General features: G+C 50.5%; 1 protein-coding gene across 13 annotated transcripts in view; it reads left to right on the top strand.

The window, feature by feature from the left end:
• PIGG (phosphatidylinositol glycan anchor biosynthesis class G) overlaps positions 1-21,271 on the top strand; it is a 40,844-nt gene extending 19,573 nt beyond the window's left edge. For 4 of the 13 annotated variants that reach the window (XM_003280542.3, XM_003280540.3, XM_030801056.1 and 1 more), the window contains 7 exons: positions 2,629-2,846; positions 3,232-3,513; positions 5,025-5,479; positions 8,645-8,836; positions 12,033-12,342; positions 15,680-15,843; positions 20,888-21,271. In XM_003280542.3, the coding sequence (XP_003280590.1) occupies positions 2,629-2,846; positions 3,232-3,513; positions 5,025-5,479; positions 8,645-8,836; positions 12,033-12,342; positions 15,680-15,843; positions 20,888-21,104 (1,838 nt within the window). In that variant the 3' untranslated portion in view covers positions 21,105-21,271. Of the gene's footprint in view, positions 1-2,628; positions 2,876-3,231; positions 4,410-5,024; positions 5,480-8,644; positions 8,837-12,032; positions 12,343-15,679; positions 15,844-20,887 lie in introns of those variants that run through there. The other 9 variants (XR_001114095.1, XM_030801060.1, XM_003280541.3 and 6 more) reach the window with 7 other exon arrangements.
• The last annotated feature ends 5,453 nt before the right edge of the window (positions 21,272-26,724 follow it).

The following is a 26,724-nucleotide window of genomic DNA, read 5'->3' as shown; positions in this document are numbered from 1 at the left end:
GGCCAAGGGAGGTGCCAGGAGACAGCTACAGGAAAGATCCAGGAGAGGAACGTTTGCCTCCCTGGGACGCCTTCAGACAGTCGGCTCTGATGCACCGTGTTCATCAAAGAATCATGTTTGACACTGGGGCTCCTTTGAGAGCCTGGAGGAAGTCGACTCTTATTTGGGGGCAGCAGTTAATGTGGTGTTGGCAGATGTCCCTGCTTGAAGTAGAGGGATACTATTACTACCAAGTAGAGTGAGCGTCCACAAGCTTGCGCTGAGGTGTAAACCGGCCTCCTAGAGTCATGTGTGGAAGACAAACCCGGCCAGCCAAGGAGTGCTTGGGAACCGGACGTGATGAGTGGCTGGAGGCCCCACCGAGCACCAGCTCTCACCCTGTGAGGTGGCCAGGTGGAGGACTTTGGCCATGGAGACATTTTAGTCAAGACCAGGAACAACGGTGACTTGTGCTTTTGGTTTTTTAACAAATAGTATGAGTTTGGTAGCTTTTGCATATTGCTTGTTTTGTTAATGTGTCCTTTTTTCTACGCTAAGAGTGATAAAAACAGCAACAAAATCGGCCGAGCACGCCTGTCATCCCAGCACTTTGGGAGGCCGAGGCGGGCGGATCACGAGGTCAGGAGCTGGAGACCATCCTGGCTAACACGGTGAAACCCCGTCTCTACTAAAAATACAAAAAAAAATTAGCCGGGCGTGGTGGCAGGCGCCTGTAATCCCAGCTACAGGAGGCTGAGGCAGGAGAATGGCGTGAACCCGGGAGGCGGAGGTTGCAGTGAGCTGAGATGGCGCCACTGCACTCCAGCCTGGGCCACAGAGCAACTCTGTCTCGAAAAACAAAACAAAAAAGATACCGACAAAATCAAAACAACAGTGGAAGGGTTACTTGCCGGTTCCAGAAGTAGTGGCTGGGGGAAGCTGGGACCACAGTGGGTGTGAGAGGAAACCAGCCTGTTAAAGGAATGCAGGAGCCTCCCTTGACTGAAAACACAGCCACAGCGTCTGGGACCCCCCTTGGCGGCCCATTGTCTACACCGCTGGAGATCGTATTTCCTAAAACAAAATGGGGTGTGTGTTCTGACGCTGAAATACGTTTTAGAACCCACAGCCAGGCCCATGCAGTCCTTCGGTGGCGTCCAGTCTGTTGAAGGCGTTGTGCCCACCCGGCTCTCTCAGTGTAGTGAGACCGGCTTCTTCTCGCCTCTGGACTTTTGCACGTGCTGTTCCCACCAACTTGATGGTCTTCCTGCAGTTTTTTGCCTGGCGAATTCCTGGGCACTGTTTACATTTCAGCGTAAATATCAGACTTTCCTGGTCCAGTGCCCACTCCCAATCTAAAATCAGTTCCTCCCCATTACCAAAATCCCTCATTGATACCCTCTGCTTTTCCTTCCTGGGAAACTTGTAATTACAACTGTGATGCAGTCACAGTTTGTAATTACGCTCGTGTGTGTGCGTGCGTGCATGTGTGCCTGTGAGCCCTACTGGATCCAAGCCCCAGCAGGCAAGGATTGCACCTGCTTGCTCGCCATGCTGTGTCTCCCCATGCGCCCAGCAGAGCTCACCCTTGTGAGCAGAGAGGGCTCAGCGACCTGGTGCTGGCAGCAGGGGGGTGGGCCTGCGGGCATGTGAGTTCACGCTCAGGGACTTGTGCCACAGCACCCTGGACCTCAGTGGCTCGAGCGCCTGTGGCAGCTCTTTCACTGCTGTGATAGCAGGCCTGGGGCATGCAGAGCCACAGGGTGGGATGAACCTCCTTGGCATGGCTCTTCTGGAGGAGGAAGCTCATGTCAAATACCGAGGGGGTCTCGGGAAGGAAGTTGTTGCTTTGCAGACCAGTCCAATCACAAGTGAGTGTGGTCCAGGCAGAGGCTCACGCATCAGCCAGCTCTGGAAAGAAAGGACATCAGCTGTGCCGTGAGCAGCATGGCACTGTGGTCTATAAAAGGGCGCCATAGCAGAGGGGCAGGGCTCCATCCAGAGGCAGGGCATCCATGTGCCCAGCAGAACTCACTCTTGTGAGCAGAGAGGGCTGGAAACTGCTCTCTCTTTCCAAAGAGGATGTGAGGAAGTAACCCAGGCTGCAGAACGAGAGATGTTAGAGGTCGGGAAGGGCCAGTCTGCACTGGAGAAGTGGGTGTGGCAGAGAAGGGTCAGGCCACTGCCTGCCCAGTCCCCATACAGTGCTGTAAGGGTTAAAAAGACTCTGTAAAACCTGACTGTTGACATAATGCATTTCAGGATTGTTTTTATATTGCACGTTGACAAGAAGGAGAGAGTGGAAAGAGACAGAACAGGGAGGAGGAAGTAAGAGCGATGAGGGAGGCAGAGAAAGAGGCCAGGCAGCATGGGGGGCAGTCACTGCCATCTGTGGGGTGTATGCCAAGGACCAAGGCCCATATCGCCAGAGGGCAGATGGATGCACATCGGCAGCTTTCCCGGCTTTACAGAAGGCATTGCAGACCCCCCACCCAAAGGAATGATTCATCTTCATTAAGTGTCAGTTCTAAAAAGTGAAGGCTTTGCCGTGTGCCATGCATAACTGAATACTTTGAGATTATGTATGTATATATATATCTGTGTTCACGGTGTGTGTGTGCACATGTAACCTTTCTGTCTTCTTAATAGATCCTGGGTTTGAGCAGTTTAAAATGTCAGAAAGATTGCATGGGAACTGGATCAGACTGTACTTGGAGGAAAAGCATTCAGAAGTCCTGTTCAACCTGGGCTCCAAGGTTCTCAGGCAGTACCTGGATGCTCTGAAGACGCTGAGCTTGTCCCTGAGCGCACAAGTGGCCCAGTACGACATCTATTCGATGATGGTGGGGACTGTCGTGGTTTTGGAGGTACAGATGCTCACACAGTCGTGGCTCAGGTGTTGCATTGATTTGATAACTCAGCCAAATATTTATAGTTTTAAATATATATATATATTGCTGTTATTAAAAATGGGAAAATAGTAATTTTCTTGTTTAACTCTTTCGTGGTGTGTCCTGATTTGTGACAAGACCCAGAGTATTGTCAGTGTCAATTGGCCTCACTCAGTATTGCTGCAGGTGATAAAATCACGCCATGCATTTTGGGGCAGTTAATTAGGAATCGTCTTTTCCTGAGCTTTCTTTTCTGTTTTTACTGTGTGGACAGCTGACACGAGAGCGGGAGCTGGGCTTATTTTTAAGTGGGTTTCTCCAAGCCCAGCAGTCTGTGGACGCTGCTGTTTCTCTGTTCCAGGTTCTCACCCTGCTCCTGCTCAGCATCCCACAGGCACTGCACAGAAAGGCTGAGCTGGAAGTCCCACTGTCATCTCCTGGGTTTTCTCTGCTCTTTTATTTGGTGATCCTGGTTCTTTCGGCCGTTCACGTCATTGTGTGCACCTCAGCTGAAAGTTCGTGCTACTTCTGTGGCCTCTCGTGGCTGGCGGCAGGTGGGGTGATGGTGCTGGCCTCGGCGCTGCTGTGTGTGATTGTGTCTGTTCTGACCAACGTGCTCGTGGGTGGAAACACCCCAAGGAAGGTACGTACGGCTGGTTCCTGGGAACGTGACGTGGTCCTTCTGCTCAGGCTGTTGTTATTTCAGGCTGCCTTTCATTTACCGGACTTTGGTTGAACACCTGCTGTGTGCCAAGTGCTGGCAGTGCCCTGGACGGGGCCTCAGGGAAGGATGTGGAGCAGCCTTATCCCAGGCCTCTGGGTGTCCTGACACAGGTGTTCACATCTGTGCTGTCAGGGCAGATGCCTTAGTTCTTGGAATGCTAGGTTCCTGCGACGGTTACCAAGGTGACTGTAAAGAGCTGGCGGTCACAGAGGAATGAGCCCCCACTGAGGGGGTGTGTGAATCAGACAGCCTCCCAGCAGAGGTGTGGGAGCTGCAGCTGAGCAAAGAAGACACAATCGGCCTGGACACTCAGGAGGGTCAGAAGGAGACTTGGTTGCACCACTCATCCTGCCACCTCCAGAATGCCCCCTGCCTCATCAGGTCCAGATTTCTTTCCAAGGCGGACGTTTTCTGTTGGAATTCTTAGTCTTTGGCCTTGGACACCTTCATTCGTTAGCTGGGGAGTGGTGGTGAGGCAGTGAGGAAGAGGCGGATGGTCGCACTCAGATCCACAGAGCCCAGGATCAAGGGAACCACTGCAGTGGCAGCAGGACTGTTGGGCCCCCACCCCAACCCTGTGCAGCCCCCATCCCCTCTTGGCTTGAGCCATCAGAGGCCCTGTGCTGAGTGTCTGACCGAGACACTCACAGCGTTGTCATCAGGCCACAGGCTTCCTCGTAGCCAGGATGATCTGTGCCCACGCTTGTACCTCGGGCCCATCTGGGCTCATGCTGTCTCTCCCGCTATTGAATGAGTACCTAGCTGCCCGCAATATATAGTTATCAAAAGAATAAACGGCAATTATTGAGTCCTCATCTTTACTTTTGACTGCTTTAAGTTAGTATATTTAAGAGATAGTACTGTGACGACAACTTTGTCATTTCAACAGAATTAACCATTTTAGTGGAAACGTTCTGGATTTCTAGAATATTCCTGGAGAAATTCAAGATCTGGTTTGGTGGGATGTATTGTTGAGGTTCTTTGGTTTCAAGAAAAAGGAACTGGCGACACGCATCTGAAGACCTAAGCTCTTCTAGATCCTGGAAGCGGGAGCGTGGAGGGCCAGGTCCGGGAGCCTCTGGGCAAGCTCTTTGGGCTGCATCACTGCCCAGAGGGTTCTGACCATTTTCAGTCTTTGTCACTCAGCTTGGGACTTGCAGTCCAGTGTGAGAACAACTGGCTGGCCGTGTGGTGTCCAGCTCCCCTGCCTGGGCTGAGGGCGTCTCCACTCCTGCAGGCTGCGTCCCAAGAGGAAGGTTCCTGCCATTGGAGCAGACAGGGGCTGTTCCAGAGCAGGGGCCCAGGTGCTGGGTGTGAGGAACAACGGTGTGTGTCCAGGGCATTCGCTGCTGTGGGCAAGGACTTGACGTGCAGCAAGATGTGTGTAGTTATCAGACCGTCTCTTACAAAGTGCGCTTTCCTTTTCACAGAACCCCGTGCATCTCGGCTCAAGGTGGTCAGAGCTAGACCTTCTTATTCTGTTGGGGACGGTGGGCCACGTCTTGAGCCTGGGCGCCAGCAGCTTTGTGGAGGAGGAGCACCAGACCTGGTACTTCCTCGTGAACACCCTGTGTCTAGCTCTGAGCCAAGAAACCTACAGAAACTACTTTCTGGGAGATGACGGTGAGCCTCCATGTGGCCTCCATGTGGAACAAGGGCTTGACGGGGCCACAGCAACGTGGCAGGACGGGCCTGGCTATGATGTGCTGGAGCGAGACAAAGGCCACAGAAGCCCCTCTACCTCCAAAGTGCTCAGAGGCCGCGAGAAGTGGATGGTGCTGGCCAGTCCGTGGCTAATACTGGCCTGCTGCCGGCTGCTGCGCTCCCTAAACCAGACAGGTGTGCAGTGGGCTCACCGGCCTGACCTCGGCCACTGGCTCACCAGGTGAGAGCGTGGGCCCGTGGCCACAGGCCAGACTTTCTACGGCCCATTGTTCCCCTGCCAAGCTCTTCTTTTTCTAAATTGAGACCATTTTTTATATTAAGAATGGGATAGTATTTGAGATCTGAAGAATTGGGAAAATACACCAAAACTAGTGTTTTACTAGATACTGGAATCAGTGCTGAGAAGTGAATTTATTTGGGGGCTAGCCTAACAGGTTTCATTTATTAGTGCTGAACCACCGTAACTGTTCATGATTGAAAACTTCTGTTTCAATGATCATTATACAGTAAAGATGCTATTTGGGGGTCAAGCTTGCTAGTGGCTTGTTCCGGACGCCCTGTCCGTGCCCTGGCTGCGTGCCCCCCTGCCCATCACTCAGCGTCTCCCTGTGTCAGGCTGTTCCTGTGTTGCTATAAAGAAATACCTGAGGCCGGGTCAGGTGTAAGGAAAGAGGTTCATCTTGGCTCTCAGCTCTGCAGGCTGCATGGGAGGCATGGTGTCGGCATGGTGTCGGCATCTGCTCCTGGAGAGGCCTCAGGAAACTGGCAGTCATGGCGAGGGCAAAGCAGGAGCCAGCACTTCACGTGGCAAGAGCAGGAGAAAGAGCGGGATGGGGGAGGTGTCCGGCGCTTTTAAACATCAGCTCTCTTGCGAACAGCCAGAGCGAGAATGCACTCATTACTGCGAAGATGGCACCAAGCCATTCGTGAGGAATCTGCCCCCATGACCCAGACATCTCCCACCAGGCTCACTTCCAACACTGGAGGTCCAATGTCTTTTTTTTTTTTTTTTTTTTTTTTGAAACGGAGTTTCACTCTGTTGCCCATGCTGGAGTGCAGTGGTACCATCTTGGCTTACTGCAACCTCTGCCCCCCGGGTTCGAGAGATTCTCCTGTCTCAGCCCCCTGAGTAGCTGGGATGACAGGTGCCCGCCACCATGCCTGGCTAATTTTTGTGTTTTTAGTGGAGACGGGGTGTCACCATGTTGGCTGGGCCGGCCTCGAACTCCTGACCTCAAGTGATCCACCCACCTCGGCCTCCCAAAGTGCTGGGATTACAGGCGTGAGCCACCGCGCCCAGCCTGAAGGTCCAACTTCAATGTGAGATTTGCAGTGGACAAACATCTAAGCCATGTCATTCCCCCAGACCCCTATCCTGCTGCTGATGATCCCCAGGGCAGCAGGAAGGACGGGGTCAGCCAGGCAAGGTGGGTGCAGCCTCTGTGGGCCAGCTTTGCCCTTAGCAAAGCTCCTTTCTCCTCTCCATCCTCCCTTTTCTCTCTCCTCATCCTGAAGGGGCAGAGCTGTGTGGGGGAATCAGCCACCTCCTGAGCCTTTCACTGGCGACTGGAAACCACCTAGAAAGTGTAGCAAATCATGTAGCAAATCATTTCAGGCAAGGCTCCAAATAAGTAGAAGAAACCAGGACAGAAAAATAATTAAGATTTGCCTAGACTTAAATTTTAATTGTCTGGCAGTGAAGACTTAGGAAACTAAAGCAAAAAAAGAACAGTGCAATGAGAGTATCTGCGGCGAGAGTAACAGGCACGGGTTGCGGTCCCGTCACTGCAGAGAACTCCTGTAAGAAATGGCAGCAGAAGGAAAAGAGAAATGCCCAGTCCTAGTAATGAGGGCGCTTCTGTTAAATGACAGGGTGTGACTTCATACCTGCTGAGGCAGAGAAGCAGAATTGAATGACGAGACTCAGTCTTGGTGAGCACGTGAGGATTCCTGGGGCCACGTTAGTGCCACAGTTCTTTTGGAAGATACTTGTAAATTTACATCAGAAGCTGCGAAATTACAGATTCTTCTGATTAAGTAATTCTTGTGGGAGGCTAAGCATTAACTAAATTACTAAAACCTCGGTTAGCCAAGTCATCACAGATGGGTCCTTCTGTCTGCCTGCCGTGTGCCTACACGTTTCCTTTCCAGAGAAAGCCCCGAGAGGGGACTTTGGTTGGTCCCCACTCCAGAGGTGAGGAAGCGGAGCGGGGACGGGCTGGTGGGAGGTTGTGCTGGGCACCCCAGCATCGGGGTCGGATCCCAGGCATGTAGAGCAGCCGGGTGTGTCACGGAGCTCCGTGTTCCGGAATAGCACTGTGACACCTTGTTTCTTACTTTCCTGGAAAATTAAAGCATTAGGAGAGAATTGGCTGGCTTTCCACCCCACATGCAAGAGCCACCCCCAACCGCATTATCCGCAGTTTTGCTTACGCGAGGTCAACCATAGTCTGAAAATATTACAGTATTTTGAGGCAGCCCACATTCATACAATTTCTGTGACAGTAACAATTATATTGTTATAAATGTTCTACTTTATTATTATAACAATCCTGAAGATTGTGTAAAAACACGTGCCATTTAAAAAGCACCAATACACAAACACCCAGGTACCCCTTCCCGGGGTGAGGCCCAGGCCCCTGTGTGGCCCCAGTCTCCCCCTGTCATCCTGGGAGGCTTCGAAGTGGGAGCTGCAGTGAGAGAAACAGAAGGGAGCCCGGCCTTCCCCACCCTCACTCAGGCCAGGGCTGGCTGCTGCTGCACCACCACAGTGCGGTCAGGACTCCGGGCTCTGCCCTCTGACAAGCTATCAACCTCTGCACCATCTCCTCACCCAGGAGTGGGTGACAGCAGACCCTGTGAGAGGCCATGTGGCTCTAGGGACATATCATGCGTTACTGAGTTAATGGGAGAAGGCAGGAGAGAGGAGGTGAGCTGGTAGGTGCAGGGCTGACCCCTAGGGTACCAGGGAACAAGAGGACGGTTTCTGTTTGTCACCGCCTGGCCTCTGGGCATCCGGATCTGATGGTGGGAGACCCGTTTGTGAATGAGAAGTGGGAGTTCGAGTTGACTTTTTTTTTTTTTTTTAAATAAAATGAGGTCTCACCATGTGGCCCAGACTGGTCTCAAACTCCTGGCCTCAAGCGATCCTTCCGTGTTGGCATCCTAAAGTGCTGGGATTGCAGGCGTGAGCAAGGTTGACCATCTTTTATATGTTACACTTTAAGAACCTTTGTTTGAAAATAAAAACCAACAATTTCATGTAATCTTTGGTTTTTGGGAAAATCAGCTATTTTTTAATACAGTTCTTTGAAAGCCACTCGGTGTAGATTGATCTCGTTGCTGTTTGTTTGCTGTAATGCTGGCATTTTCCATCTCATTTCAGCTCTGACCACAAAGCCGAGCTCTCTGTCCTGGCTGCCCTCTCCCTCCTCGTAGTTTTTGTGCTAGTGCAGAGGGGGTGCTCTCCTGTGTCCAAGGCTGCCCTGGCGCTGGGGCTGCTGGGCGTCTACTGCTACCGGGCGGCCATTGGGAGTGTCCGGTTCCCGTGGCGGCCGGACAGCAAGGACATTTCCAAGTAAGTGCGTGGCAGACACGGGGTGCGTAGAGCCATTTTACTCTTTGATGAACTGGTGGACACAGGGCGCGTGGAACCACTTTACTCTGATGAACTGGCAGACACGGGGCACGTGGAACCACTTTACTCTTTGATGAACTGAGAAGACCAAGCCAGTCTTTAGAGCACTGGAGTTTGGTGTTTGTGAATTGTGATTGTGTCAACAGCTACTGGAGTGTAACTAAGAAAACCTCAACCAGCCACGTTGTTAGCAATTTTTATGTTTTATGTGTTACTTTTAGGAGAGAAATCACTTGGAAGTAAGATTTTTTTAATTTAAAATAAAACCTTCAGGGTGTGTGATGGGACAGACAGATGAGCATGAATCGGTTTCTAAGTCAGTGGCAGCATGTGATGGGTTCTGTTTTCCTGGTCAGGGTGTAATTGGTGATGAGGATGATGAGTGGATGTTTCCCAGCAGCTGGAAAATGAAGCTTGCTGGAAAATCAGACCGTCCTCATAATTTACAACGAGCGCCCGTGAGGGGCCAGGAGCTCCTGTTGATTGGTGGGAGGGCTCAGCCAGGAGGACCATTTTCTTTGTGTCAAAGCAACCGTGTTTCTGATTTTAATTGTGTTGTGGTGGTGAACACAGGAGTGGGATGAGCAGAGGCCGTTGTGGAGGGCAGCTTGTAACATGTGGGTGACCCTCTATTTAAATTTAAATAGCTGACTGTTTCCATTTATCTCAAGAATATAAGCAGAGGCAGGAGCCTGGGATGGGACAGAGGCATGTCCACCGAAGTGTCCTTCACACTTGCAAAAAGGAGCAACCAGGGTAATTATCCAGCAGCAATACACTGATCCTCCCAGTGAGGTCGGTGCTCTGTAAAGGGGTCTTCTGGCTGTTAGGCAGCCTGTTTTTACAGAACAGAGAAGCATGTTGTGGAACAGTGGGCTGTAAAATGGTAGTGTGACCCCAGCTTACTAATTGTGTACCTTTTTTTTTTTTTTTCATACTTATATGAAAGACTACATACTTAAAATACTGGTGATTATATTTAGGACCTGAAATCATAAGATTGTGGTCTTGCTCTTTACTTATTTTTGTATCTTCGCAATGTCTAGAGTTAATAAGTGTTGCTTTTCTAATCACAGCAAAAGTCAAGGTGACTGCTGAGGGCTGTGGCCAGCCTGAGGGGTGGCCTTGGGGCTCCGGGGGCACCCCTGGAAATACTTCCTGGCTGAGTGGGGAGTAAGGGGTAGCAGTTAGGGTGAGCTGAGGCCTGGCTGAGGCAGTGAGAGTGTAGCAGGCCGTCATCCGAGGCTGGGGCTTGGTGCAGAGAGGATGCTGATGGGCAGGTACCAGTGGTGTTCTGTGGAGATATCTCAAAGGCTGTTGACTTTGGAATCTGAGACTTTGGGCTCATCCAAATGGATGTTACATTTGGGGGTGTGTGTGTTTAAGGTGCAGCGTATGAATAAATTCATTTCCTCGCAGATCTATACACTGAATTTCAGCATCACTCATCTCAAGACCTTGGCTCTCTTCCCTTCCCTGGCCTGCTCCCTGCAGCATGTAATTTGCTAGTGTCCAGAACTAGCCAGTGTGCCTTTTCTTTCCACACGCACTGCCTGATTCACCTTTTTCCTGTAAAGTGCCTCCGTCCTTTGTCCCCATCTGTCCCGATCGTAAATAGGTCCTGGCTACAGAGGCATCCTGGATCTAGATCATTGTAACAGCTGCTGCTCTCCTGTCAGTCTCCCGGGCCCTGCCATCCACTGAAACTCTGAAATCCTTTGCACTCAGTTCCTGACTGTCCTCCACTCAGAAGCCCAGGGATGGCTGGAGTGGAGGTGGAAGCGGGGTGGGCCTGGATGAGCAGGATCAGGCGCTGCCCGGCCAGGGGAGGAGGAGGACCCACCAAAGGCCCCGGATGGTGCCCCTCCTGCTCATCACCCTGCCTGCCCTGGCGTCCTCTCTTGACACAGAAACCAGTCCCTTTTCTTCTATGAAACTTCTCCAGTGATTGTGACCTTTGCTGATTTCTCCCTTCTTTGAATGCAGATGGGCCTATAATTCACTCTCAACTTGGCACACACCTTGGCCTGTGGGGGTTGCCAGGTACCTGACCCCAGCTCCTCAGCCAGGATGTGGGCCCCTCCTGGCAGCCACACTGCCAGTCACATGGTATACAGTGCTCAGGCTGTTTGAACTAAAGTGATCAAAGTTTACTTTCTTAATGTACAAAGCTTTCTAAGAAAATCTAATATAGGAAAATTCAGTTTTCACAATATTATTATGATATAAAAAATTTATAATTATTTTAAATGATCAGCTTTTGCAGGCTATATGAAGCATTTCATTTACAAAATTTATTTAAAATATGTTTTCGGAACATCCGTGTTTTGTAAGATGAAATTTTTTGGGTAATTGTATCCTTTACAGATAACTATCATAAGAGTACTTATTTTTACTGAGCTTACTGTGTGCCAAACACTCCCTGCATTCCCTTGCTTAATTCCCAGGATGACTTTGTGAAGTGTAGAACCATTTTCTCTCCATTTCACAATTAGCAAAGCCGAGGGTCAGAAGTCTTGATTGACATGCCCGAGTAGGAGAGCTAGTAAGCTGCAGGGCTCGGACTGAGCAGAGCTCTGCCTTTTCTCAGAGCCCGCGGGTTGGACGACTGCACCATTGCACGCGTGTGCGCCTGTGAATGTGCAGGTGTTTATTTACCTAAAACTGCATGCGTGTGTACCTGTAAATGTGCAAACGCTTCTTTAAATCTGCTCAGTTGTGCAGTGAACATTTATGAACTTAACAGCAGTTTCTTAGAGTTGAATCTTACACTAGTGCATTGGGTTTTTTTAATTAACTGTGCAAAGCAGGCAGGCCACAAGGGCACCGCTTGGGTCGTGCCGCCAGATGAGCCAAATGAGCAAGATCCTCCCCGAAGCCAACCCCAGCAGAGGAGTCTGCACGAGGACACACCTGTGGGCCTTTGGCGGCGGCTCCTCAGGGCTGCTGTGCGGAGGAGACATGCCCACTGCCGTGACAGGACCTGGGGGGTAGGGAGGGTGCCGCGGCTCCTTTAGTCAGCAGTGCTGGGACATTTACTGGTTCCCTAGGTAGATAGGTGTGTTTTTCATGGGAAAATGTTTTTGAATTTTTCTCACTGGTGCTAATGAATCTAACTTGTTTTGCTCTTTTTTAGGGGTATTATTGAAGCTCGTTTTGTTTATGTCTTTGTCCTTGGCATTCTGTTCACGGGCACCAAAGACTTACTTAAATCTCAAGTCATTGCTGCAGACTTCAAACTCAAGACTGTAGGTTTATGGGAGATATATAGTGGATTAGTTCTTCTGGCAGCCTTGCTCTTTAGACCACATAATCTTCCGGTCTTAGCATTTAGCCTCTTGATTCAGACTCTAATGACTAAATTCATCTGGAAGCCCCTGAGACACGATGCAGCTGAGATTACTGTGATGCATTATTGGTTTGGTCAAGCATTCTTCTATTTTCAGGTAGGTTTTCATTATTATCATGGGTAGAAGACTTCACTTTTTACATATTTATTTTAAATTTTTCTTTGAGAAAATGTTACCATAAGTTGGAAAGTTACAATGTTTGTTTAGCAAAAGAACTGTCAGTGTGGCATGGTGAATTATGCTGAACTCTCGTGTGTATTTTATAAGATAAAGTACAGCCAGTTGTTTAAGACAGACGTCCCAGGTGTGGATGTGTGGGTGCTTAAGACAGCGGATTGCTGCTCTGCTGGGCCAGGCCTGGGTCTATTTATTACAAGCAGTTCAGGAAGCACAGACATCACGTTGTTCACTTGCTTCATTGATGAATGTAATAATTGTTTTCATTCATGCCCTTTGCCCCTGGTGTCAGGGCTGTCCACACTGGGGACCGTTGGTGCCCCCATGACTGTTAGCTCCCTGAAGCCTGGTGGGTCGCCAGGGCTTCTGTCCGGTGTTTAAAGGCCCATCCCAGACAAGCCCAAACCACCTCAGTTATGAAGAGACATAGAGGGACAGGCAGACGGGGCCTCAGAGGGATCAAGCCTCATCCAGCCTCCCGGCAACCTCAGGAGAGTGGGCACAGCCCTGCTGGTTCCCTTCCAGCCCCGACTCCCAGGCTGAGTCACTTTGCACCAGCTGAACGTCGTGGTTCCATTTTGGTCTTTACTGTGAGGTCTGTATTTTCTTGGTGTGCACCGGTCTCTGCCTGTCCGCTGTCTCATACCCAGGAGGCTTGTGCAGTTCTTTGTGTACCGACGGGGCCTCTCCTCCATCCTCTCCTCCTTTCCTGGTGCTCCCAGCCTTTCCCTGGAACAGCCCACAGTTGCAGGGTTTTCTGTCTGTATGTCTATCCCTCTGATCCTGAAGCCCAAAGGTGGTAGACGTGAAGTTACAGAAGTCTGTGACTTCAGGTACAATGAGTAGGTGGCCAGTGGCCAGCTTCTTCGCCCCGTCCTGGTGCTTCCCCAACCCTTCTGACCCGCTCGGGCCCCTGTCCTCCTTGTACACAGCTGCAGCTCTCCCTGCCATGTCCACACAAGGCACAAGGGTGTCCCCAGCAAAACTGCAGGCCTGGATGCCGGTGTCCAGCACGTTCAAGCCAGGCGGCCTCCGGCAGGCCCTTGCCACACCTTCGTTTCCTTATCTGTAAACCGGGGATAGTGGTCTCCCGGCCTCCCCAGGACCCAGCCCTCCCTGGTCTCCCCACCTCCCCACGGCCCCCGTTTTGAGGCTGAGTCCGCTGCCCCTCAGTGTTAGATCTCCTCGGGGAGGCACCTGTGGCTTTGCTGCCCATCCCTGCTTCCTGCCCTCGACTGGGCAGTTCCTTAACAGATCAGGGGTCAGGAACATGACTGCCCTTGCTCATCTGCTGGCCCTCCAGATTCGCTCAGTCCCTGGGTCTCTCTGCCTCCGTTTCCTCCCTGTTTGACGAGGATAATCACGAAGCACATGTCAGGACTGTTGGGTTAGATGAAGTCATGCAGGTAAAGCCGCTGTGCAGCTGCAGACATGTCAGCATGGCTGGCAGTCTCTGTGCCTGGCTGAGCCTGCTGAGAGCCACAGTGGCCTCCCCAGTGTCCTCCTCCCCTGCTCCCGTCGTGGCATCTGGGACTGTGTCCCCCTTCCGCCCTCCAGGGTCTCCTGCTGCTTCTGCCTGTTTGCTCTCTCCTCAGTCTCCCTGCAGAAGAGCTTCAAAGTGGAGAAGTCACATGACTGGGGCAGCACCGTCCAGGAGGGGCAGTAGCCTCGAGTCCAGTGGGTCTCAGGGGAAGCCAAGTCAAAGGGCTGGGGCCTAAGACAACAGGGATAGGAGTCAACGCACATCTGTGAGATGCTGGGGAAGCAGCATCAACATGACTTGGGGACCCCCTGGGCCCACAGCTGTCTGCATGGAAAGGGAGGAAGGAGCCAAGCTGGTGAGCACCCAGCCAGTGTTTTGTGGACATGAACAGTTCTGGTTCTGGAGAGGGATCTTCGTTGGGCTTGATAGAGACATGTGCTGTCGGACTGTAGATGTCATGAGTTTTTGAGGAAAGGTCAGCATGACAGGCTAATGACAGATATCAGTCAGTAAAGATGGAGCATGGAGAGGCAGGGCCTGGGAGTGGAGAGGTGGGGCCTAGTAGTAGAAGGGTGTGGTCTTGGAGTGGAGAGGCGGGGCCTGGGAGCCAAGAAGGGGGGCCTAGGAATGGAGAGGTGGGGCCTAGGAGTGGAAGGGTGTGGTCTTGGAGTGGAGAGGTGGGGCCTAGGAGTGGAAGGGTGTGGTCTTGGAGTGGATGGGTGGGGCCTGGGAGTGGAAGGGTGTGGTCTTGGAGTGGAGAGGTGGGGCCTGGGAGTGGAGGGTGTGGTCTTGGAGTGGAGAGGCGGGGCCTGGGAGTGGAAGGGTGTGGTCTTGGAGTGGAGAGGTGGGGCCTAGGAGTGGAAGGGTGTGGTCTTGGAGTGGATGGGTGGGGCCTGGGAGTGGAAGGGTGTGGTCTTGGAGTGGAGAGGCGGGGCCTGGGAGTGGAAGAGTGTGGTCTTAGAGTGGAGAGGTGGGGCCTAGGAGTGGAAGGGTGTGGTCTTGGAGTGGAGAGGCGGGGCCTGTGTCCGGAGAGGCAGGGTCTCAGAAGACCCCTTTTTGGGATCCAGAATCACTAGGAGCAGGGTAAGCTGTGTGGCATCAGCGCTTGCATCCTGCAGGGAGTTACCTACCAGGGCTGGGCCGGGACTGGCCAGAACCTTGACAGATGAAGTTTGACCAGACCAAGTGAGTCCTCATGGTCTGATAGGTAAGCCAGATGTGAGTTACCAATTTGCACCAGGGGCTGTGCTCCCCCAGCAGCTGGCCTGCCCTCTACCATATAACCCACTGGCAGCACCTCGCCGTAGATGGGACCTGGCTGGGTGCCCGTTCTAGTCTTCAGCCCAACTCCCCCCTTGGCTGGTCCCAGCAGCTGTGCCTCTCAGGGCCATATGTGCCCCCTTGGATGTGGGTCCTTGAGGGGAGGTTCATGTGCTTGTCTTAAGAAAAGTCGATGTGTCTGGACAAAGGTCTTAGATGTGTTGCAGTCAGCCAGCCGGTCTGTGTGTGCGTCCTTCCTCAGAGGGGGCCCCAGCTTCTGCACAGTCAGCTCACGTGCCCCTCTGCAGCCTGGGCACCGCAGGCAGGGGGAGGGGGTGCCACCCAGGCAAGGCCAGCTCGGCAGTCTGAAGGAACGGCTGGGCAGCCACCTCTGACCACACGTGTGTCCGTGCTGGCGTGGTTATCTGGGCTGCCTACATGGTTCATGCTAACATCATGGCTGTTGATGCCACGTGTTGTGAGGCCTGTGTCAGCTCTTCTCCTGTATTCCAGGGCAACTCCAACAACATTGCCACCGTGGACATCTCCGCAGGCTTCGTGGGCTTAGACACCTACGTGGAAATCCCAGCCGTGCTCCTGACAGCGTTTGGGACGTACGCAGGGCCTGTGCTGTGGGCCAGCCACTTAGTGCACTTCCTGAGCTCAGAAACACACAGGTGAGGCAACTCTCTGCCGTCAGCACAGTTCTGGGGGCCGGCTGCCTGGTTTTAAGGGTCGTACTTTGTTCCAGATGCAAGGGGGTCTAAGCTCCATGGGTCCAACAGTCTTTCTAACAGTTTTCTTTAAATAAGGAAACAGTCCAAAGCTCAAGGGCCAGAAGCCGGCCTGAGGGGTCCGTGTAGGGCCAGGGTCGGGTCTGACGGGGCCTCGCTGGGCTCCCCAGGTCACACCAGCACATGGTTTCTAGAGACACAGGAAGGAAAATTCCTTTTCCCGCCACCCCTGGTTTTTCTGCTTGCTGGTGGCCAGATGGAGGGTGGGTCGTCCTTCCCCTTTGGGGACATGAAGATAAAAGACGGCTCTCGGCCTCCGGAGACCCTGCTGGAGCGCGCAGGACCCTGGAGAAGGCTCCTGGCCGGGGCTGTGCCTGTTCTGAGTCGTCCTTGAGTAGCTGGGGACGTGTCCCTTCACACATACGCTGATGAGTTGAGTTGGAAAAACAAGGTGGGGGGCACAGGGAAGTTCAGAGACATGAGCGCCGTCCCCTGTCGCTGAGAAGTCCCTTCAAGCCACGTCTGGCCTGCCCTCCATGCTCTCCTGCCTGGTCTGCTTCGTTCCCTCCAGTGAGCCTGAGGTCTCCTCTCCAAAACCCACCTGTCTCCTGGCAGCTTTGTGCAGAAGTTCCCCCCTGGGGGACCCCAGAACAAGGGTGCAGCCCCCCATCCACACACCTGTCTCCTGGCAGCTTTGTGCAGACTTCCCCCCGGGGAACCCCAGATCAAGGGTGCAGCCCCCATCCACATGCCCGTCTCCTGGCAGCTTTGTGCAGACTTCCCCCCGGGGAACCCCAGATCAAGGGTGCAGCCCTCCATCCACATGCCCGTCTCCTGGCAGCTTTGTGCAGACTTCCCCCCGGGGACCCCAGATCAAGGGTGCAGCCCCCCATCCACACGCCTATGTTCTCTGCAGCGTTCCCACCGCCGCACACTCTCTGCTTCCTCATCGTATGTTTCTCTCTTGCTCCCCCAAGAAAGGAGGCTTCGTGAGGCAGGGGCTTCACCAGCTCTGTTCACCATAGCAGCCTCAGTGCCTGGTCTGGCGGAGTCAGGTGCTGAGTGGAGTGCGAGGGGTTGATTCTCTACCTCCCAACTTGGTCTGGCAGAGACCCCAGGGCCTGCAAAGTTATTTGACTCACATGTGCCTGGTTTTCCCATCTGTAAAATGGGAGTTGCTGGGGGCCCAATGGGGGGCATTGGAAGCGTTCACAGCCTTGGAGGGGCTAGTGGCCCCTGCGGCATCTGCCAGAGTGCCCCGTGCTCCACGCTTGTCCCTGCTGCCAGCCACAGTCACGAATCGCCGCAGCGCCTGTGCGTTTCTCCGTGTGCTGAAATCGCGCGCCGCGGCCCGGCCTCCTCCCAGGCAGGCGAGCGTCTGAGGCACTGACTGGACCAGCCCCCCGCACTTGCTGGGTGGCTTTGGGCAGGTCAGCCAGAGCTTTGCTTGTGTCCTGTGGTGACCGGAGGCCCCAGTCCTGCTGGGAGCCCCAGGGAGCGCGCTGTGGCCTCTCCGCTGAGCGGTGAGGCTGCAGGGCTCCTGCGTCCTCCCGTGACTGAACAGTCGCTCTCGCGGTGCTGACTGCTGAGCCCCCGTGCTAGCCCTCCCAGGACACTTGGGGGCTTCTCCTGCCGAGCTCCCGGTGACTCCACAGAGCATCTGCACGTTTCTGTGGCCCCGCTCCGCCCTCTGGCTTCTCCACAGCCTCCTTCGCCAGGTCATCCTCTCAGCTCCACGCAGGTCCTCTCCCCGCCTCACTCCCCTCCCAGACCAGCTCCTGAGACCCGGGCCACAGGGACCCTTGGCCTTGCCTCCAGGCCCAGATGCCCAGCCACCTGTCGACGTTCCACAGAGGTGTCCTCGGGCCGACAGGACATGCGGGCAGGGCCCATGCACCCAGGCACACACACCTGTGCCTGCCTTTGAGCTTTTCCCACCCTGAAAGGAGCCCCTCGCCGCTCACGTCCTGTGTTGAGGCTCTTACAGCATGAGTGCTTCTGAGCCAGAGGAACCGTCCACCATGGTGGAAGTGCTCACGCCCCGCAGACTCGGCGGGCCCGGGCTGGACCGCTCAGTCGCTCACAGGTTTCCATTAAGGGGTCAGGGGAGCATTGGCCTTGCTTCAGCAGTGGTGGGCACGTGCCTTCCCACAGCTGACATGGAGCCTTTCCAAGGTGAGAATCGCCTCCTGGCCAGACTGCAAGCTTCCCAGGGACAAGAATGCCTGAGATTCACCTGTGTTTTCTTCAGGTGCCTGTGGACGCTTGACACGCCCACTTTGGGGCAGTCTGTGGACAGACCCCCGTAATTTACAGTCAGCGCTGAGCTTGTCATCCCAGCAGAAAGCTGAGGCTCTGGGGGCGGAAGCCACCAACAGACCGGCCTGGGAGACACGCCCCGTGGCCGGGCTGTGTGGAGACGTCCTTCCAGACTTCGATTCTGCATAGAAACAAACGTCTGCCACGAGACCCCTGCTGGGCGCCCGCCTGTCAGTAGCTGCCCTGGGACGTCTCTCTCTGACTTGGTTTTGAGGCCAGCTGCGTGCTCACACTGGGCTTACAGAAACAGGAGACCCCGTCCTCGGCCGTCTGGGGTGGGCTGTCAGCACGTCGTGTGGTCAGGTGTCAGGACAAGCAGGCGTGAGCGTGTGGAGGTGCCTCCACCTCCGCCCTGGAGAACGGATGTGCTACAGCTGTGCGGGCGTGATCAAGCACCTGTTGGGTGGACGGCACACCTCTCAGTGGCCAGCTGGGGACTGAGGGCTGGAAGTACTTGCCTGGCTCCTCTCTGTGTAGGTTTGGTCATCGGCCTTGCAGCCGCCCTGGTGCTTGCAGATTGCAGTTTGATGGACCAGGCACTTTTCATCTCTTACATTGCCAGGCACGTTTGTATTTGGGAGGGAAAAAGACAAATATTAAGTGAGGTGAAAGCATTTTGATCAATTGGAGAGTATCATATGATATTTTTCCTAGTCAAGGAGCATTTCTCCTTCATTTTATAGGGTTTTCTTCTTCCCTTTTAAAAGCTTAAAGCATCAAGTTTTACTTATGGTTTCTATTTTGTTTCAGTAGAGTAGGAAAACTATAACCAGGTCTAAATGGTAGACAGAGAAAATACGTTTCCATAAGGTCAAAAACGTGGCCTTGAGTGGTCGGCAACCCTCTGTTCCAGGGGCTGGTACCCTGGGCTGCCTGCTCCCCTGCAGTGCAAATGGCTCTTTGCTGAGGTGGTGGGAACAGCAAGCCGCTATCTTCTAGAAGAGTAATTCTAAAAACTGTTAAACTGAAGTCAAGGTGGTGCCATGTCTAAGCCACAACTTCCCACGCACTGTCTGGGTAGGATGGGGCCACGGCCCACTTAGCCACAAAGCTTCCTGCCCGGTATGTTCACCTTTTCCCGGGTGTTGCTGTCACCAGGGGGTGTATTGAGGACACCTTGGGGTCCACCTCCCTGTGGGGTCCCCGGCCTGTGGGGCTGGATACCAAGTGGTGACCAGCGGTACGGGCTTGGGGGACCCGCCTAAGGAGCCAGGGTCTGGCAAGGAAAGCAATGAAAGGACCAGAGGCACCGGCCACCCACCGGGAGATCCCAGGATCTGAGTGTTTGACCAGAGCACATGGCAGGCTGAGGTGAAGGCGTGTTTGGAGAAGCCAGGAGGGAGAAGGGGCCCTCCAAGGCCTGAGATGGGGAGCCAATGAGGGGCTGAGGTGAGACTGTGGAGAAGTCAGAGACAGTCGCTGGGGGCATGAGGTACCGGGCACCTCCCACCAGAGACAGCCCCGTCCTTGGCCCTTTGTGGCTGTTGACACCCTTTCCTGAGCAGTGAGCACTGAAGCAGGAGCCGCTTACAGGACACCCTCAAGTAACACCTGGTGGAGCTGCTGGGCCGACAGGACTGAGGAGCCCTTTACAGGACATGCAGCAGGGCCCACACACCCAGACACACACACATGCCGACAGGACTGAGGATCTGGGGGCTGCCCCCGGGCTCTTTCTAACAGAACTTGATCAGAGGTCATGGATGAGGCATGGAAAGTGCCCAATAATGTAATTTATCATTTTTCAATAATCACAGACTCACAGGAAGTTGCTTTGAGGAAGAGATTTATGTAGTGTGTTGGTGGTTTGAAAACTGGGGGAGTACATTAACGTACTTCGAGGGGTGGCTCTTATTCCGAGAATTTGCTCAGCAAACCCTGCTGGGCCAGTGTCCCCAGACCAGACGGACTGACATGGTCCTCCACACAACAGCAGGGAGAAAACTCAGAACTTGTATTTGTTTATTTGTATCTCGCCCTTTTGTGATTTTGTATTCATCGTTTGTATTTTATAATGCATGTGATATAGTAGCACATGGATATATAATTTTTAAATAACTGCAAAGTCTGGGGGTGCGTTTTTCAGAGCTGTTTTACGGACGACAGTGGCAGACAGTGGCTGAGCAGTTGGGGCTGCAGCTCATGTCCCCTCGGGCGCCTCCGTGCCTTGTGGAGACGCAGACCTCTGCCCACCCCAGACCAACCACGTCCAGATTTCTGTTGGGTGGGGGAGGCCTCCAGAGTGGCACTTCCAGCACATACTGTAGGTGATTTTTACATACAGTCAAGTTTTAGAAGCATTTCTAGAGAGCTCAAGGTGTGTGTATGGGGGGACATGGTGGCCCTCACCCATCCTTCTTCTGTTTACTCTGCTTCATTTTTCTTCACGAATTTGTCTCTTCCTGACATGTTACATATCTGGTTTCTCCTGCCTCCTTCACTAGAACACAGCCTCCAAGGGGGCAGGATGGGTTTTCCTGTCTCCAGGGCATCTGGAGAGGCACCTGTCCCAGCACCATAGTGACTGGATGTGTGTGCGGAAGAAGGAACACGGTGCCCTCTAGTCCAAGGGCAGGAGCTACTGGAGTCTTTTTGAAAGTAAAAGCATTGTTACATGTGTGATATGTAAGTGGCATGTGCTAATACACATTTTCTTTCTTATTAACAGCGGTTCAGCACTGAGTCATGCTTGCTTCTGCTACGCACTGATTTGTTCTATTCCAGTTTCCACATATATCATTTTGGTGACATCTCTGCGTTATCATTTATTTATATGGAGTGTATTTTCTCCAAAACTTCTCTACGAGGGAATGCATCTGCTCATTACAGCTGCTGTCTGTGTATTCTTCACGGCAATGGATCAAACCAGACTCACACAGTCTTAGACTAAGCTAAACACTGGAAAAATAATACATGCTTAAAGTCTGCTGTTATTCTAAAATGAAAGATGTGAATTCAACAAAGTTGATGAATAACTTTAATTTCTTTGACTGCTGTACCTGAATTTAGACTAAGCAGTTAATAGTTTAATAAAAGATCACTTTAATATACAGTTTGTATCATATTTCCCCCATTGACAATCACTGTAGAAGCTTCTGAACTTTTAATTTCCTCTAAATAAGCTATGTGTGTTTAAATCAATGAATGAAAAGGTTCTGGACTTTGTTAGAGAGTCCAGGAGCTCTGTGGGAGGAGGCACCCAGATTATCTTAGGGAGCACTGAGCTCTTAGAATCCTACAAACCACTGAGGGCCTCAAGGAGCCTTGGTTTATGAGGGTTACATATATCAGTGTTGGTGGCATTTGAGATGAAAACTAAGATAAAAAAGTATTTATTTATAAAGAATCTATTGCATATTAATATAACATTTGAAGGAAAAGTAACTATATTTTCCAAAACAAAAAAATTCAGTGAGACCCAGCACTTTGGGAGGCCAGAGTGGGGGAATCACTTGAGCCCAGGTGTTTGAGATCAGCCTGGGAAACATAGTGAGACCCTCATCTCTCCAAAAACTTCAAAAATTAGCTGGGCATGATGGCACACACCTGTGGTCCCAGCTACTCAGGTGGCTGAGGAAAGAGTATTGTTTCAGTTCAGAAGTTCAAGGCTGCAGTGAGCCATGATTGCACCACTGTACTCCAGCCAGGACAACAGAGTGAGACTCTGTCTTTAAAATAAAAAATAAATGTTTAATGAGAAAAGCGATACTGTTTTACATTTTTACAAACGTCTTTAATGCCTGGCCTAATTGAAGGTAGTTGGATTCTGTGTTCGACCTGTTGTGATATGTGTGTTTGGTTAAAATATAAGAAGAAAATTGGCTGGGCACAGTGGCTCACGCCTGTAATGTCAGCACTTCGGGAGGCTGAGTGGGGGCAGATCACCTGAGGTCAGGAGTTCAAGACCAGCCTGGCCAACATGGTGAAACCCGCCTCTCTACAAAAATACAAAAATTAGCTAGGCATGATGACAGGTGCCTGTAATCCCGGCTACTCGGGAGGCTGAGGTGGAAGAATCGCTTGAACTGGGGAGGTGAATGTTGCAGTGAGACAAGATCGTGCCATTGCACTCCAGCCTGGGTGAGAGAGTGAGACTCCATCTCAAAAAGTAATAATTATATGTATATGAAGAAAATCTAGCCTCAGATCAGTAGTTGCAAAGAGGAGGAATATTTTAATGTCCTTTTTCTGATTATTGTGGATGTTCTTTTTTGATACCAACACCAAATCTTTTTTGATGCCAACACCAAAACTCAACAAATGTTAGTTTGCTGAAGGTTAGTTGGACAAAAAGAAAAGAAACGAGTGCATATAAAAACTGGTGAAATGCTACAGAGGGCTGTATTCAAATTAATAGAATTGTGCCCACATCATTTTCCTGGTTTTTATCTGGTTGTGTAAGATACCATCATTGGGGGGAGCTGGGTGAAGGATACATAGAACTCTCTATACTATTTTTGCAACTTCTTGTGAGTCTTCAACTATTTCAAAATAAACATTATTTTGAAAAAGAAAAGGTTAGCTGCCATGTGGAATCTGAAATCGTATCCATGAACTTTCCTGTCCTGATGCATTACAACACATTGACCTGTCTTGCACCCTGAATGGAATTTTTACCCAGATGTGATTCTTAACATCTGCATTGTTGTTTGGAAAATAACAGTTCACTGGATGATAGAAATTTCCAAATGTTTTTCATTATTCCATACCAAAATCACATATTTATATCACAACCGAGCTCATCAGAAAAGTCTTTAAGGAGTGAATGGTGGCTCACACTTGTAATCCCAGCACTTTGGGAGGTTGGGGAAGCAGGAGGATCGCTTGAAGCCTGGAGTTTGTGACCAGCCTGGGCAACGTAGTGAGACCCTATCTCTAAAAAAAAATTTGAAAATTAGCCAGGTGCAGTGGTATGTGCCTGTAGTCCCAACTACTCAGGAGGCTGAGGCAGGAGGACCACTTGAGCCCAAGAGTTCAAGGCTGCAGTGAGTTAGCATTGCACCACTGCACTCCAGCCTGGGCAACAGAGCCAGGGCCCATCTCTAAAAAAATGAAAATGTGAAGAAAAAAAATCTCACCATTCAGAAGAAACAGTCACTAACAGTTAGTGAATACAGTTCACTAAATGGAAGAAGCAGGGAGGATGCATAGATGCGTATATGAAAATCATACTATATAAATATTTTATATAAATATATATCCAAATAATATATATAAATATTATATATAACTTTAATCCAAAGTAGTTATATAATTTTTTAACAGGAAAAGTGAAACCAAAGAAAAGGCTGAATTTTGAATAAATGTTTCTTCAAGAAATATACAATATTCTTATAAAATTAAAATTAATTTCTTATAACAGCTATTAAGAGAGCTGGTAGCTAACAAAGAGAAAGGGCAGCTTCTCAGGCAGAGGATACACAAAGCCTTGTTTCAATATGGAAGGCTGATTGTCAATATCAAAGGAAGAGTTTCTGCCTCTTCATACCTGTAACTATGGAATATTGATAGGACAATTCAATGACAAGATCGATACTGTTTTAAAGTATTGTTTATGCTATACTTTAACTGATTTATGCTCAGTGGAGACCTGTGACCAAGTGGATTTTTTTTGTAACACCAATAACTTGATCAACTTTGACAATACAATCATAAGATGTTTGGAGGGAAAACACTAGAGGGATCATTACATGGTAAAGTGATTTTTCATCCATTCAGCCACTCTATGTCTTGATTGGAGAGTTTAATCCATTTACATTCATTATTATTATTTATAAATAAGGACTTACTCTTGCCATATTACTTGTTTTTTGGCTGTTTTGTGGCCTTCTTTCTTGCCTTCCTGTCTTCCTTTAGTGAAGGCGATTTTCTCTGGTGATATGATTTAGTTTCTCACTTTTATTTTTTGTGTATCCACTGTATGTTTTCTGGTTTGAGGCTACCATGAGGCTTGCAGATACTATCTTATAACCCATTATTTTAAGCTGGTAACAAGTTAACACTGTTTGCATAAACACACAAAAAGAAAACTAATAAAAAACTCTAGTTTTTATTAGTCCCCTTAACTAACTTAATTAAAAAGAACCAAGCAGAAATTCTGGAACTGCATTTGTCCCCCTGCTTTTTAGCTTTTTGTTGTTTCTATTTATATGTTAATTGTACTGTCTATGTCTTGAAAAATTATGTTTTATTGGTTCATTGTTCAGTCTTTCTACTTAGGATAAGGATATTACACACCACAGTTAGAGTGTTACGATATTCTGTATTTTTCTACATATTTACTATCACCAGTGAGTTTTGTACCTTCAAAGTGATCACTTATTGCTTGACACCCTTTTCTTTCTGACTGAAATATTCCCTTCAGCATTTCTGGTAGTACAGGTCTAGTGTTGATGAAATCCCTCAGCTTTTGTCTGGGAAAGTTTATTTTTCCTCCATGTTTGAAGGATATTTTCACCAGATACACTATTCTAGGGTAAAACTTTTTTTCTTTCAGCACTTTAAGTATGTCATGCCACTCTCCTGGTCTGTAAGGTTTCCACAGAAAAGTCTGCTACCAGACATACTGGATTTCCATTATAGGATATTCGTTTCTTTTGTCTTGCTGCTTTTAGGATGCTTTCTTTATCCTTGATCTTTGGGAGTTTGATTATTAAATGCCTTGAGGTCGTGTTCTTTGGGTTAAATCTGCTTGGTGTTCTATAGCCTGCTGGTACTTGGATATTGATATCTTTCTCCATGTTTGGGAAGTTCTCTTTTATTATCCCTTTGAATAAACTTTCTACCCCTGTCTGTACCTCCTCTTAAAGGCCAATAACTCAGATTTGCCCATTTGAGGCTATTTTCTAGACCCTGTAGACATGCTTCATTTTTTTTATTCTTTTTTCTTATGTCTCCTCTGACCATGTATTTTCAAATAGCCTGTCTTCAAGTTTATTAATTCTTCCTTCTCCTTGATCAGGTCTGTTATTAAAGGACTCTGATGCATTCTTCAGTATGCCAGTTGCAGTTTTGAGCTCCTGCTTGAATCTTTTTAAATATTTCAATCTCTGTATTAAATTGATCTGATAGAATGCTGAATTCCCTCCCTGTGTCATCTTAAATTCATTGAGTTTCCTCAGCTACTTTGAATTCTTTGTCCGGAAGGTGACATATCTCGTTTCTCCATGATTGCTTCCTGGTGCCGTATTTAGGTCATTTGGTGAGGTCATGTTTTCCTGGATGGTACTGATATTAGTAAAGACCACAGTTACTTTTGCACTGACCTGGTAGATGTTCTTCAATGTCTGGGCATTGAAGAGGTAGACATTTATTATAGTCTTCACTGTCTGAGCTTGTTTGTACCCCCTCTTTGGAAGGCTTTCCAGGTATCTGAAAGGACTTGGTGTTGTGATCTATGCTCTGTCTGCCTTAGGGAGCACCCCAAGCCCAGTAACACTGTGGTTCTTGAAGACCCGTAAAGGCACCACCTTGATGGTCTTGAATAAGATCCAGGAGAACTCTCTGGATTACCCGGCAGAAGCTCTTGTTTTCTTCCCTTACTTTCTCCCAAACAAATGGAGTCTGTCTGTTCTGAGCCACCTAAAGCTGGGGTGGAGTGACACAAGCACCCCTGTGGCCACATCACTGACTGCACTGGGTCAGACCTGAAGCCAGCACAGCACTGGGTCTGTAACCACTTCCTGGCTGCTGCCTATGTTCACTCAACGCCCTGGGGCTCTGCCATCTGCAGTTGGCAAAGCCAGCCAGGCCTGTGTCTTTCTCCTCAGGGTGGCAAGTTCCCCCAGATCCTGGATGGTCCAGAGGTGCTGTCAGGAACTAGGATCAAAAACCTTGGAAGCCTACCTGGTGTTCTATTGTACTGCAGCTGATCTGGCAGTGAACGACAAGACACAGTTCTCCCCACTCTTTCCTCCCCTTTCCAAAAGCAGGGGAGCCTCACCCCTTAGCCACCACCACCACAGGCCCTGGGGAGTACCGCCAGACCACCACTCATGTTCCCTTACGGCCTGAGGGCTCTTCAGTCAGCTTGTGGTGAACGCTGCCTGGCCTGGGACTCACCCTTCAAGGCAGGGGGCTCCATTCTGGCCCAGGGCAGGTCCAGAGATGCCGTCCAAGAGTCAAGTTCTGGAATTGGGGACCCCGAGAGCCCACCTGGTGCTCTGCCCCTCTATGGTGGTGCTGCTACCTAAAGTGCAAGACAAGGTCCTCTTTGCTTTTCCCTCCACTTTTCTCAAGCAGAAGGAGTTTTGCCTGCAGCACAGGTGGGAATGTGCCGAGTCTCACCTGAAGCCAGCAATTCTGAGGCTCACCAAGGCCCTCAGTGTAGTACCTGGGTGTCGCTGCTGGTTATTCAGGGCCCAAGGGCTCTTCAGTTAGCAGGTGATGAATGCTGCCAGGACTGGGTCTTTCCCTTAAGTGAAATGGGTTCCCTTCTCACTCAGGATGTGTCTAGAAATGTCATCCAGGAGCTAGATCCTGGAACAGGGCCTCACAAATCTGACC

This window comes from Nomascus leucogenys, chromosome 20 (assembly GCF_006542625.1).
Source record: "Nomascus leucogenys isolate Asia chromosome 20, Asia_NLE_v1, whole genome shotgun sequence".
Taxonomy (NCBI): domain Eukaryota; kingdom Metazoa; phylum Chordata; class Mammalia; order Primates; family Hylobatidae; genus Nomascus; species Nomascus leucogenys.
This window is presented reverse-complemented; position numbering and strand designations above follow the sequence as displayed.